Raw genomic sequence first — 12840 nt, 5'->3', positions numbered from 1 at the left:
TCCTACGGAGAAATCCTTGACTGTTGCTACGTCATAGCCTCGTTTGCATACCCCAAAACAAAGATGGCGGATTTCAATTTAATATTGCCTATTTTTGAAGCGTTATTGCTGGCTATTTAAACACATTAAACCCAAATGAGTGTTCAAGTATACTAATAAAGGTAAAGAACTTTCGATTCAGAGAAACTTTTCTAGGCTGTGCTTTCCCTTTAAGAGAGAAACGGTTTATTAATGCTGTAGTTAGGTTAGTCTTTCCTTAATTAAGCTATTCTAACACTCACCATAGGTGATTGTGAGCCTCTGCGATCGAGGTCCCTCACCAGCTGAGGTGAAAGCTGTTACCGTTATTTCGTACCTCTTCCCTGACTCTAAATCCCGTAATGCAACCTGAAGTACATTTGCGTCGGTGGTGCTATTCTTTTCCACATCGCTATAGTAATAGTAATAGTAATATTGCCTCCTGTAGTACACCCTGTAACCTTGTATCTGACCATTGGCGTATTGAGACTCCACGGGATCCCAAAGAACCAGAACTCCGTCTTGCATGTTCCTTAAGCGCACATTTGGAGGTGCAACGCTGGGAACTGAAAAATGAGACAGTACATTTTTATCACTGCTCTGCATGAGTTCGTTAACACTAATATTTTCAAAGAGTCAATTTCACTCCAGTGCTGGAGTGAAAAAGTGGAGTAAAATAAATGGGAGTGAAATGTACTCCTAAGAGTAAATTATACTCTTACTAGCTACCGTACTTATTCAGCTATAAGCCGAGCGATTTTTACACAAATCTTCAGTCAATTTGGGCAAATTTGAAGCCGTAGAAGGGGTCTCGGCTTATAGCCGAGTATTTTTGATAAAAATAATTTTTTCAGCAAATTAAAACAGTAACAAATGAACGTGTATTCACTTACAAGCCGAACTAAATTACTTGTAAAATGAAGAGAAGTTGTTGTAGGTGTAATATGGATTTTTATTACTTGGTGGCTCGTAAAGGAGCCGTTCGTGTTGTTATGTGATCGGGATCGATCTTATTGCTCGTCTTCTTCCTCGCTGTCTGTCTCGAATTCGTCGTCCATTTCCTCGTCTTCACTTTTTTTTTGTTCTGGAATATTCTCGTCGAAGACTGCATCGTCTTCTGTGCCGTCGAGTGCGTTATAGAGGTGCCACCATAGGGAGCCCACACAAACAGTGTGTCTGATTGTATGTTCGAAATATAAAGAAATGTATGGGAAATATTGAAGAGTCCTAATATAGCAAACTTACATCGAGAAATGACTATGTTAAAGCTCAAAATAACCTCAGTTGTTGTGTATTGTCATTGCTGCGGCTGAAAATGGTGAATTTGAGCGATTTGGTGGATTTTCCGTTGACTGTTACTACACGTCCTTAGAAAGAGACAAGGGTGGAAAGCTCATTTTCGACCGCTCCAGCGTCAAGCCGATTTTCACCCAGAAATTAGAATCGCCCGTCTTTCAAATCGAACACCAGATAAACTGAAAGGTTGACGCTTCTTCTCGTGCCATTCAATCGAAGATCCATTCAAAATCCAAGCGCTAACCGCCAAATAATTTCAAGAAATGCAGCTTTCAAAGCGACCAGCATCCGCGGCCGGGATTTCGTGTGCCAAGGAGCAACCGTCACGCTGTTTGCTCCACACTGATTGGATGCATTGTTTAGCAACATCCAATCAGTGTGGAGCAAACAGCGTGACGGTTGCTCCTTGGCACACGAAATCCCGGCCGCGGATGCTGGTCGCTTCGAAAGCTGCATTTCTCGAAAATTATTTGGCGGTTAGCGCTTGGATTTTGAATGGATCTTCGATTGAATGGCACGAGAAGAAGCGTCAACCTTTCGGTTTATCTGGTGTTCGATTTGAAAGACGGGCGATTCTAATTTCTGGGTGAAAATCGGCTTGACGCTGGAGCGGTCGAAAATGAGCTTTCCACCCTTGTCTCTTTCTAAGGACGTGTAGTAACAGTCAACGGAAAATCCACCAAATCGCTCAAATTCACCATTTTCAGCCGCAGCAATGACAATACACAACAACTGAGGTTATTTTGAGCTTTAACATAGTCATTTCTCGATGTAAGTTTACTGTATTAGGACTCTTCAATATTTCCCATACATTTCTTTATATTTCGAACATACAAACAGACACACTGTTTGTGTGGGCTCCCTATGGTGCCACAAGTCTTGAAAGAACGCCTCACCATCTCCTCGGGAATATCGCACCAAGTCTGGTTTACCCATCGAAGGAACGAGGAGTCTGGGAACGAGATTGCACCAGCACAGGTCGTGTAAACAAGCTTGTCACATGACACCATAGCAAACTTGAGACAGAAACGCAAGTGGATTTCTTCTTGTAGCGACATTTTCCAAGCAAAAAAACCGTACGCATTAAAGGGAAAATCTTACCTTGAATTCTTTGCTCTGAAAACCACGCCAAAGGTCGTTGATCGAGCTCGGGATACGCTCCCCGATAAGCTCCCCGTTGAACAGATTTGCCTTATCTTTCCTCCAGCGACGGAACCATCGACTCGCTGATGCTGTATTCTCCGGCGATCTCGGAGTTATTTTCTACAACTTCTGCTTCGGCGACTATTTTAAGTTTAAAGGCGAGGTTGTAAGGTTTCCAGTCGAATAACTTTTTATAAAATGCCTCGCTTGTACGAAGACACGTTTCGTCACCTCACGATCACGTCGCTTGTTTGTTTCTTATCTTTCGTGTTCATTTGATTGCTTTGAGTATAATTTTTCAGTCAATGTCAATTTGTATTTTAAATTACAAAAATTCCATAGTCGATAATACACATCAAGACCTAAAATGGGTCTCGGCTTATAGCCGAGTATTATGCATTTACAATTCGTGTCAATCAAGTTGATTTTTTCCGTAAGAAGTTTGGGGTCTCGGCTTATAGCCGAGCTCGGCTTGTAGCCGAATAAGTACGGTAATATTCAAGTGGCTTTGCTAGAGTAAATTTTACTCTCCCTACAGAGTAATGTAATATGCTGGAGTTAATTCCACTCCTTTTTTTCAGGATACCGAGTAAAGTTTACCCCTCTTACTACTCTACTTTCTGATTTTACTCCTATATATTTTTCTAACATGTGGAATTGGGGTCGTTTTAGTTTTGTGGAATCCACTGATTAATTCCTTGTTTTCAAGGAGTTAAAGCGAAAAAGTGGAGTAAACTAATCGCAGTAAAATGTACGCCTCTTACTTAGTATTCCAACAATGAAGAGTAAATAATTAACTTCCCCCTCCCCCCTCCTCCTAAGTCAACACTTTTACAGGATTAAAGTCCTGTTAATAAAGGCCGGTATCTTTCCACATTTTACTGAGGGTTAATACTATGAGGCCGCTCTGAATCTTGCTGGTTTTTTTTTCGTTTTTAAGTGGATGACGCGCTAAGAGAGAAAGATTGTTACCCTCCGCCATCTTGGAAAACACACTAGAGAACAGACTGGAAACTAGTGAGCCGTTTTGGTCAGCATTCACCGGTGCAGCACTTACAGATTTCGGCGGGGCAGTCGGCGGGACAGTGCTTGGCGGTTTTATTATCTTTTTTTGTTGGTAGTGACAAATGTTGATACCCAACGGATATTGCATTAAGCTCCGATCGGGTGAAACTACTTTATACGCGATAGTATTTCCAAACTTCCCAGCCGCGATTAGAACACTTATACTTTTCCCAATCTTTACAGTGATTTGAGAGCGCGTGAGAACGCGTAAGACCACTCGGCCACTGTGACGCACTTCCGTTATCTAGATAAAAGCAAACATTTGATTTGGAATCTTTCCACCCACCATGATTGACACTGTAGTTAACTATTCGATAAAGTGGAAAAATGCTTTTTCTTCTAGAACGGCACACTTTAGAGAGCGTAAGACCACTCGGCCACTGACGCACTTCCATTATCTAGATGAAAGCAAACATTTGATTTGGAATCTTTCCACCCGCCATGATTGACACTGTAGTTAACTATTCGATAAAGTGGGCAGATGCTTTTTCTTTGAGAACGGCACACTTTAAAGGTAAGGAAAATTTTCTGCGTTATTTCTAGATCTTGTTTCGTTCTTGTGTGTTCCACTGTGAACATTAGGGAATAGGGAATTTAAGAATCGACGACGACTACGACTACGACAACGCCACAATAATATCATTGGTTAAAAGAGCATAAATAATCGTGCTGCACGTGCAGCACGGATTTTAGCAAGTATCTTAGCGGTCCTCTGCATAACGACGACGTGAAATCATCAAATTTGAAGTTTTGACGACAACGTGAGCATGCAACAGAGAATCCTTTATTCTCTATTTTAACTCTGAAAACGCCCGTACCAATTTATTTTTAAGATACTTCGCCTACATTCTAGGACGTGAAAGAGACTGAATAATCGCGAAAGACTTATTATAAAGGAGAGTTATATTTTGTGGTGACGTTTTTGTCGACCTTCGCCGTTGTAGATCTTAAATTCCCTAATTTAAGATCTACAACGGCGACGGTCGACGAATACGTCACCTCAAAATATAACTTGGCTCTATCATAAGTCTTTCGCGATTTTTCAGTCTCGTTCACTTCCTACAATGTGGGCAAAGTATCCTAAAATTAAAATTGGTACGAGCGGTTTCAAATTTAAAATAGAGAATGAAAGATTCTCTGTTGCATGCTTACAGTGGCGTCAAAACTTCAAATTGGGTGATTTCACGTCGTCGTTAAGCAGAGGACCGCAAACATACGAGCTAAAACTCGTGCTGCACGTGCAGCACGATTATTTATGCTCTTTTAACCAATGATATTATTGCTTTGTGGCGTTGTCGTAGTCATAGTCGTCGTCGATTCTTAAATTCCCTATTCCCTAATGTTCACAGTGGAACACACAAGAACGAAACAAGATCTAGAAATAACTATGATTTGCATAAAACGAACTATGAACGAATACTTCATTTGAAGTATTTTGCATAGAACGAATACTCCAATATTTCTTGGGAACCAGTTTGCTTTTTGAGCCGTTTTGGCGAAGAAAGAAAATAAGAAAATTGCTTTCAACCGCCAAACAAAATAAAAAATGAAATCAAGTTAAAAAAAGAAAAACGAATTAGCTATCGCCGTCACGGGGACTGACACTTGGACTAGCATCAAAGATTATCATTCTGTGTGTTCAATTCGAACATGTATTTTGTCGAACTTTATAACACTTAAAAGAAAAGAATAAGGAAACTAACAAAAACTCGGCGTCTTGCCGTCATTTTGTTACAGATACATCCTTTGTTTCGTGAGTTGTCACTTTTAAACTCGCAAGGTAACTTGATCACAGGCGGCCGCTGAAATCGATGTCACTTTCGATTTTGTGATTTTACTTGTACGACCAAAAGTACGATAGAAAAATTGGACCGTAACAAAAATTTCCCGAAATTTTTTCGCTGATGATAACTTGTTATGTTCGTGGCACAAATATTTGTGATGCTTTCATCTCGCAAATTCTGTTGCTGATGGCAAATTGTTTTATTCTCGATCGACACTTCCTTAAAGTTCCTTCAGTGCTCTCCTTAAAAACTATGTATCAATATTTATTTACTTTTGCGTCAATATTTGGTTTGCATAAACCAGGCTAACAAAATCTGTACCTTCGTCAGTTCGCATTTTTGAGCGTTAAAATAACATTTTTGGTCACATCCACATAATAACACCGCCGGACAGGGCTTCAATTCAGTGAGCATTGGGATTGGAAAGCTGTCAGAAGCTCAGAGTACACGCTTAAGCTTGTGGTGAAAAAGAAGTTTGAAGCCAAATGTTTTTCGATTTCATTTCATTGTCTTCAATCTTTCTGGGTTCAGTATTTTACTGAACCACAAGTCTTCTCAGGGGGTATTTAGCAAAACAATCTCCTGAAATAACACTGTCAATTCCTCCCCACCCCCAGTCAAAACCCACGTATTCCTAGAATTGTGTTCACCTAAATATCCCGCATCCTGATCGCTTTTCGGCCTTTTGGCTAAGATTAGTTTCTCGGCCAAGGGCTACGGTCAAGTACCATTGTACTACATACGGTCTTTTCTAAGAGGCAGGAACAGAACGGTTTCGGTTTCTTCTGTTCGCTCGAGAGCGATCACCTCTAGTGCAGAATCATGACAAACTTTTGTAGTTTCTGACAACTATTTACTACTTGTAGATTTTGCTGAGTTTTGAATCGATGATAGAGAGAGTTTTGGCGATTTGAACCCGGACCGGACTACTGGATTTAAGCTTGTTTTCTTAACGAGATTTCAAGTTGTTGTGGAAGGTTTGGTACCAAGAGTCTACCAAGTTATCAAGATTGTAAAAACAAATTGCACTGGACTATAGAACACGCAATTACCGGAGTTTAGATTTTTGAGCACTGAGAGAAATGGAGTACAGATGTTGTCTTCTTGTCTTCGCAACGGCAGATTTAAACCGTTTCCAAGCAACAAGTCTTTTTGTCTTCGCCACGGCAGATATAAACGGTTTTCAAGGAACAAGCGTCTTTTTGTCTTCGCCACGGCAAAGTTAAACAGTTTTCAAGGAAGGAAACCAGGATTACGGAACCGGACTTCGAATACAGGATGATAAGTTGTTGAACTGCGATTTGTAATAAGTTTTTCGAAAGATTTAGAGCTGATCTTGTAATTTTTGGATGAACGGAATTAAGGAAGCAAGTAAAACTGTGGGATTTGAATAAAGTCTCCTTCAAAAAAAAATAAAGTAGAAAGTCCCGTATCCTGATAACCCGCTAATAGGGCTTCGTTGTTTGCACTTGCAAATTTAGTAACATTAGTAATGAGTTTTTACAACCAACAACCTCAAGTTATATTACAGATTTATCTTTCTGGTAATCCCTCGCCATTTTCCGAAGTTTACCTGTGGTTGAAGTTCATTGTAACTGGACAATTAACAACAATTATCCTGCGAAATCGCACGGAATATCACCTGATGCCTAGCCGACGAGGCCGTAGACCGAGTTGGCCAAAATCAGGCGATATTTCGCAAGATTGAAATGGACAATTGCTTTATTATTCAACACATTGATGACAAAGCACAATTTCGTACGTTTATTGGAAGAAAAAAAAAGCTGGAAAAACTGCTATTTTTCTCCGCGACGCACAAACTTACGTATATCGCAGAATACATGTTGTGAACGCACGACACGACGAACGCGAACGACGAAGGCATATTTGGACATTGTCACAATGTGTTGAATAATAATTTGTGTTAACGGTTTGCGCATTTCACGGATACGTTCTTGTAGGTTGTCAATTTCATGGTTGTCAATGGTATAATAAAATCCCAAGGCTGGAAACTAAATTATCAGGTGCCACCAATTTGAGTCAAATATGCCTAGATAAAATGTTCCCACGGTCACAATTCTACATCACAATCAATTGACAAAAATTGAACTTTCATCTCAACCCACCATCAATGCAATAGCAGCCCTGCTTGCGACCTCAGGCGGTAATATTGCAGGAAAACAGCTTTCGAAACGTACGCTTGCACACCACATAGGCCACGGCTTCGACCGTCGATAACGAACTGAGCCTTACCGGGGTGGCAGACCGTAGTTTTGACGACCGCAATTTTCTTTATTTCCCTGAGTCCTGACATTGACGCAGTCGTCCAATCACAGTCACTCCTCTTTCGTGTTGACAAACTTCAAAACACATTCCGGAAGCCGGAAAGCGTTGAAACATGCGAGAATGAAAGCCGTAGTGAACAAACTTATGGGCATTCGATTCATGCCACTTTTACTAGTTAATAGGACTTGTACGTAGTAGGCTCATCGCGATCGTAACTGTATTTATCAAGCCTTCAAGGAATTAACATTACTTATGCAATAAACTTTGCTTCCGTATTTTGTCAACCGCAATTTTTTTCTTATTTCCCTGGGTCTACCGACGACACCACTGTTTTCTCTCAGATGCTAATAATTAAATTCCACTGGCTTCACTAAGTCCAGCAACATAATATTCGAAGCACAATATCCTACGAGAAGAGAGTTTATTTGCATGTTAATTCCTTGAAAGCTTGAGTAAATGCAGTCATGTCTGGACTCAAGGGAATAAAGAAATTTGCGGTCGTCAAAACTACGGTCTGCCACCCCGGTAAGGCTCAGTTCGTTATCAACGGTCGAAGCCCGTGGCCTATGTGGTGCAGTCAGTTCGCTTATTGACGTACGTACATACATACATACATACATACATTTATTGAAGCTCCCCCATAGGGGCTTTTCAGCCACAATATAAAAATAGTCATGAATAATTACCTACAATAGTATAAAAATCGACTTGGACATGAAAATTGAATTAATAAATAAAGCTAAGATTTATATACAATTGCAACTTTAAAGTTCCTTGAATAGTTTCAATAAATTCTTTTTAAAATTATTTAACGAGGTAGCGTCTCTAACGGATTTTGGAAGCTCGATCATGCTTTGGCTCCACGAAAGCTGAAAGATCGTTTCCCTGTGGCAAGGCGACATTTGATCAAGTCCAAGTCGCTTCGGTTTCTTGTGGCTCGGCTATGGATCTGAGAGCGCTTCTTCAACCTCTGTGATAGATACGCAGGACCGCCTTCGTTATTAAGGCATTTATACATCATGACGCAGTCATTAAGCTTGAGTTTGTGGTTGACGTCCAGCCATCCTAATGATTTTAGTCCCTCGGAGATGTGATCGTATTTCTTCAAGCCAAGGACAATTCTTGCTGCAAAGGTTTGAAGAAGTTGCAACTTTTTAAAGTTTTTCTTTGAAGTATTACTCCATACTGAAGAGCAATAAATTAGTTTATTAAAGACGAAAGAGTGAATTAGCAGTAGGATAGTTTTCTTATCAAGCAGGTATTTTATGCGGTTAAAGTGCCCCTGTAATAAAAAAAACACTTCCTTTTTTCCTTCAGATTTTAAAAGTGTGTTTGCTTAACACCTGACTGGCAAAATTTTGAGCTTTGATTTTTATCCAAAGGCCGTTTACTTTGAGTGTAATTTTGGATTTCACGGTCCGCCATTACTCACGTTCAAAACTGACCGATTGGACCTCAGACGGTTGGATCCAGGGAAAAGTGACGTCAGAGGCTCGGTAGCTTAAAATTTCAGCGTGTGAACGCAGCTTATTATATATGCAAAGCGTGAGTTCAAAAGTCTGAAAGCCCAAAACCCCCGTGCTGCATATTAATTCTGCGGCGTACACACGTATTGCATTCTTAAACTGGTGAGCCTTTGACGTCATTTTCTCCTCGATCCAGCTCTCTAAAGAACATAGTGTTAGTAATGGCGCACCATTAAATGGTAAAATTACATTTAAAATAAAGAGGTGTCTTTTTGAAATCAAGGCTTAAAACGTGGGTCACTTAGTGTTTTGTTAACATAGTTTTGAAATCAAATAAGTAAAGATTTGGTAAAACATTTGACAATAAAAATCTGCGATCTCAACTCAACGTATGATCAACTCAACGTATGATCTCAACTTACGGAAGGATCAGCTCACTCAACTTCTCAGAATGGGCTCCACGGATCATCTTTTCCAGTTTGATGGTCAACTTTACGAACAGTGCGAAGGAGTTGCTATGGGGTCCCCCCTTGGTCCTTTGTTGGCGAACGTGTTTATGTGTCATCTGGAAGAAAGACTATCTGACAATGATCTAATCCCCCCTTTTTACAGGCGGTACGTTGACGATACGCTTGCAATAATGCCTGGACTCGATGTAGCTGAAAGTTTCCTCGATGCACTCAATGGACTCCACCCTAGTATTCATTTCACTATGGAACTTTCCAACAACGACTCCATTCTTTTTATTGGAATGTTGATAACAAAGAACGGCAACAAGTTGGAGACCCAGGTCTATCGTAAACCTACGAATACGGCCCTTTTACTTCATTTTCAAAGTCACACCGATTTGCGCTACAAGAAGTGTCTTATCAAAACAATAGTTCATCGTGCAAAGGAATCGTCCTCTACGCATCAAGCATTCGTCGATGAATGTAGGCATCTAAAATCTATGTTTAATCACCTTGGTTACCCTAGTTCTTAGGTGAATGGTATCATCGACAAATGTGATTATCGCTCTACACTAGATGCTAAGACAAAACCTGATGAAAGAGTCAGCATTCCGTTCAAAGATCAAGTCTCAGCGAACATGGTAAAAAGGCAAATGCGCGATCTCAGTTCAAAAATCGGCATTAATGTACAGCCAATCTACACCAGCAAGAAACTTGAGCAGGATCTAAAGCTTAAAGAAATCAAGCCACGTATCGTAAATCAGCATAGCGTTGTTTGTTGTTTTAAATGTGATTTGTGTGATTCAAATTAGGGAGTTTAAGATCTGCGACGCGACGGTAACGAAAACGTCATTTAAAATTTCAAGTTCAGGTTTATTAATCGTTTTCGTCGTTATGTCGGCTTGTCTATCTTCTAAAAACTAGTGTAACCTTCCAGGAACTAAATTAGGAGGTGCGGTATTGAATCTACGACAGAAAATTCAAATTCGCTGCCTTTTGTTCACGTTCTCCGTAAAACTTGAGAATTGGTCATTTCACGTCGTAGATTTGCCGAAAACGTGAAAGAAATGTACAAAAACTAAAAATGCACGTGCAGAGCGTGCAAAGCTGTTGTTTTTGCTAATTAAATATGCAAAATTTGTGACGTTTTCGTTGCCATCGCGTCGTAGATCTCAAACTCCCTATTACGTCGGATATACGACGAGCCATCTGTTTCAACGCATTGCTGATCATCGATATTCTGCCATTGGTCGCCATCTGAGAGATGCCCAAGGGAACATTGACTTACTCAATGAGAGCCAGTTTAGAATGCTTAAAAAATGTAGCACGAAATGGGATTGTCTCGTTTATGAAATGTTATACATAAGAACAATAAAACCCAATTTAAATATTTAAATACCCAGAGCGACTCCATTAGGGCCAAACTCTTTGTTTAACTTTTAATGCCTTTTAATTTATTCATATCTTCACTATATATATATATACTCTATTTCATTACTTCTTTTTTACTTGATAATGACGTTCTGGAAACGTCGAAACGTCGTGCCATGTTGTTTTATAATATTTTATCGCAGATTTTTATTGTCAAAAGTTTTGAAATCCAAAGAAAAATATGAATTGATTTTTTGGTCACAGGGGCACTTTAATCATAATTAACTTATAGATACAGCTGGAAGATATCTTGTTGATGTGGTCGTTGTAATTCAAGCTATTGACGATATAGACTCCGAGGTCCTTTGCCGTGGTGACAGGTTCAATGTTCTTGCCCATAAGAGTTACGGATAGGGTCGGTAGTCTTTGTGAGTTGAGGTACTCCAATTACCAAAAGTTTAGTCTTGTCTGGGTTGAGTAATAATGAGTTTCTGCAGCACCATTTGGTTATTTCCCGGAGGTCGTCATTTAGCATAGAAACTGCATTAGTCGTTTGGTTTGGTGGCAGGGCAAGACGCAGCTTGGTATCATCAACGTATCCCATCGATTGACAGTGATTAGGAATAGATGACAGGTCGTTGACGTATAAGGTGAATAGCATTGGACCCAAGATGGATCCCTGGAGGACGCCATAGCTTAGCTCCAATTGCTCTGAGACAGCATTTCCAACCCTCACTACCTGCTTACGGCTTGATAGACAACGGCTGAACCAGGCAACCGCAGATGAGGATATTCCAATTCTACGGAGCTTTGCTAGAAGTATATCGTGTCGTATGCTATCAAACGCTTTGGTCATATCAAGCAGCACCACAACTTATATGCGCTTCTCATCCATATTCTTCAGGATTTCATCGGTGAAATGGAGTAGCGCAGATTCGGTAGAGTGGGATTTTCTGTTGCCACTTTGGAGGGGATGTATGATGGAATGATCTTGTAGGAATTGCACAAGCTGTAAATGTGCAGCTCTTTCACATACCTTCGATATTATTGATAGGAGTGAGATAGGACGAGAATTTGATGGATCATCTCGATCACCCTCTTTATCTTTGATGCAAGGTACTACTTCTGCCAATTTCCACGATTCTGCAAAAATACTGGAACGAAAAGAACAGTTGATTAAATTTGTAAGGCGTGGCAGTGTAACAGGAAGGCTAGCTTTTAGGATCCGGGCAGTCACTTTGGCAGCTCCAGGAGCTTTGTTCGACGGGAGAGCCTTAACTATCTTCAGGGTCTCTTGCTCTGTAAAAGGTCTAAAGTAGAACTCTTGATGACAGCCACATTCGCTCATATCTTCATTGCTCTGGTTGTTATTGTCAAGGGCAGTAAAGCCTAGTTTTTCGGTCAAGGTCTGCGCCTTTTCAGCAATAGTTTTACCCACAGAGGTATAGAATTCATTGTACTTGTTTGCTTGGGCCATAGGGTCTTCAGATGTGGCGATTTGGACATTCTTTTTGCGTATGCAGCGGTTGATGACTTTCCAGATGGAATTGGTGTTGCCTTTACTGTTTTTTAATTCAGAACGAACGTAATGCTGTTCAATGATCCGAATCTCGCGCTGCACTTCTTGCCTAAAGAAGCGATAGGCATTCCAGTGAAGTTTATCCATTGTTTTAATTTTTTTTTTTTGCCACAGATGACGAGTATTCATAAGGTGTTTAATCTCTGGGGTAATGTAAGGATTCGGTCTTGTCCTTTTCTTTGTAAGCTTGACTGGTGCGTGAATATTTAATACGTCCGTAAATAAGCAGTTGTAGGCGTGCACTTTATCATCGAAGTCATCGAAGACGTTTATCATATGGAAAGGAACATGAGCAAGATCATCTGCAAATTTCAGCGGATCGTAATTTTTGAAGCTTCTGTTAGAGATATATGTAGGACGCATTTTAGGCTTTAGGGTTAGAG

At 40.2% G+C, this 12840-nt stretch overlaps 1 protein-coding gene across 1 annotated transcript in view; it reads right to left on the bottom strand.

Annotated features, from left to right (window-relative positions):
• Positions 1–12840, bottom strand: part of LOC138036120 (phosphatidylinositol phosphatase PTPRQ-like) — a 45086-nt gene that overhangs the window by 27002 nt on the left and 5244 nt on the right. Inside the window, exon 3 of the mRNA XM_068882475.1 lies at positions 282–584. Coding sequence (XP_068738576.1) covers positions 282–584 — 303 coding nt within the window. The remainder of the gene's footprint in view (positions 1–281; positions 585–12840) is intronic.

The sequence above is a fragment of the Montipora capricornis genome, unplaced genomic scaffold, assembly GCF_036669925.1.
Source record: "Montipora capricornis isolate CH-2021 unplaced genomic scaffold, ASM3666992v2 scaffold_46, whole genome shotgun sequence".
In the NCBI taxonomy this organism is placed as follows: Eukaryota; Metazoa; Cnidaria; class Anthozoa; order Scleractinia; family Acroporidae; genus Montipora; species Montipora capricornis.
The sequence above is the reverse complement of the archived record's forward strand: the minus strand, read 5'-3'. Positions and strand labels throughout refer to the sequence as shown.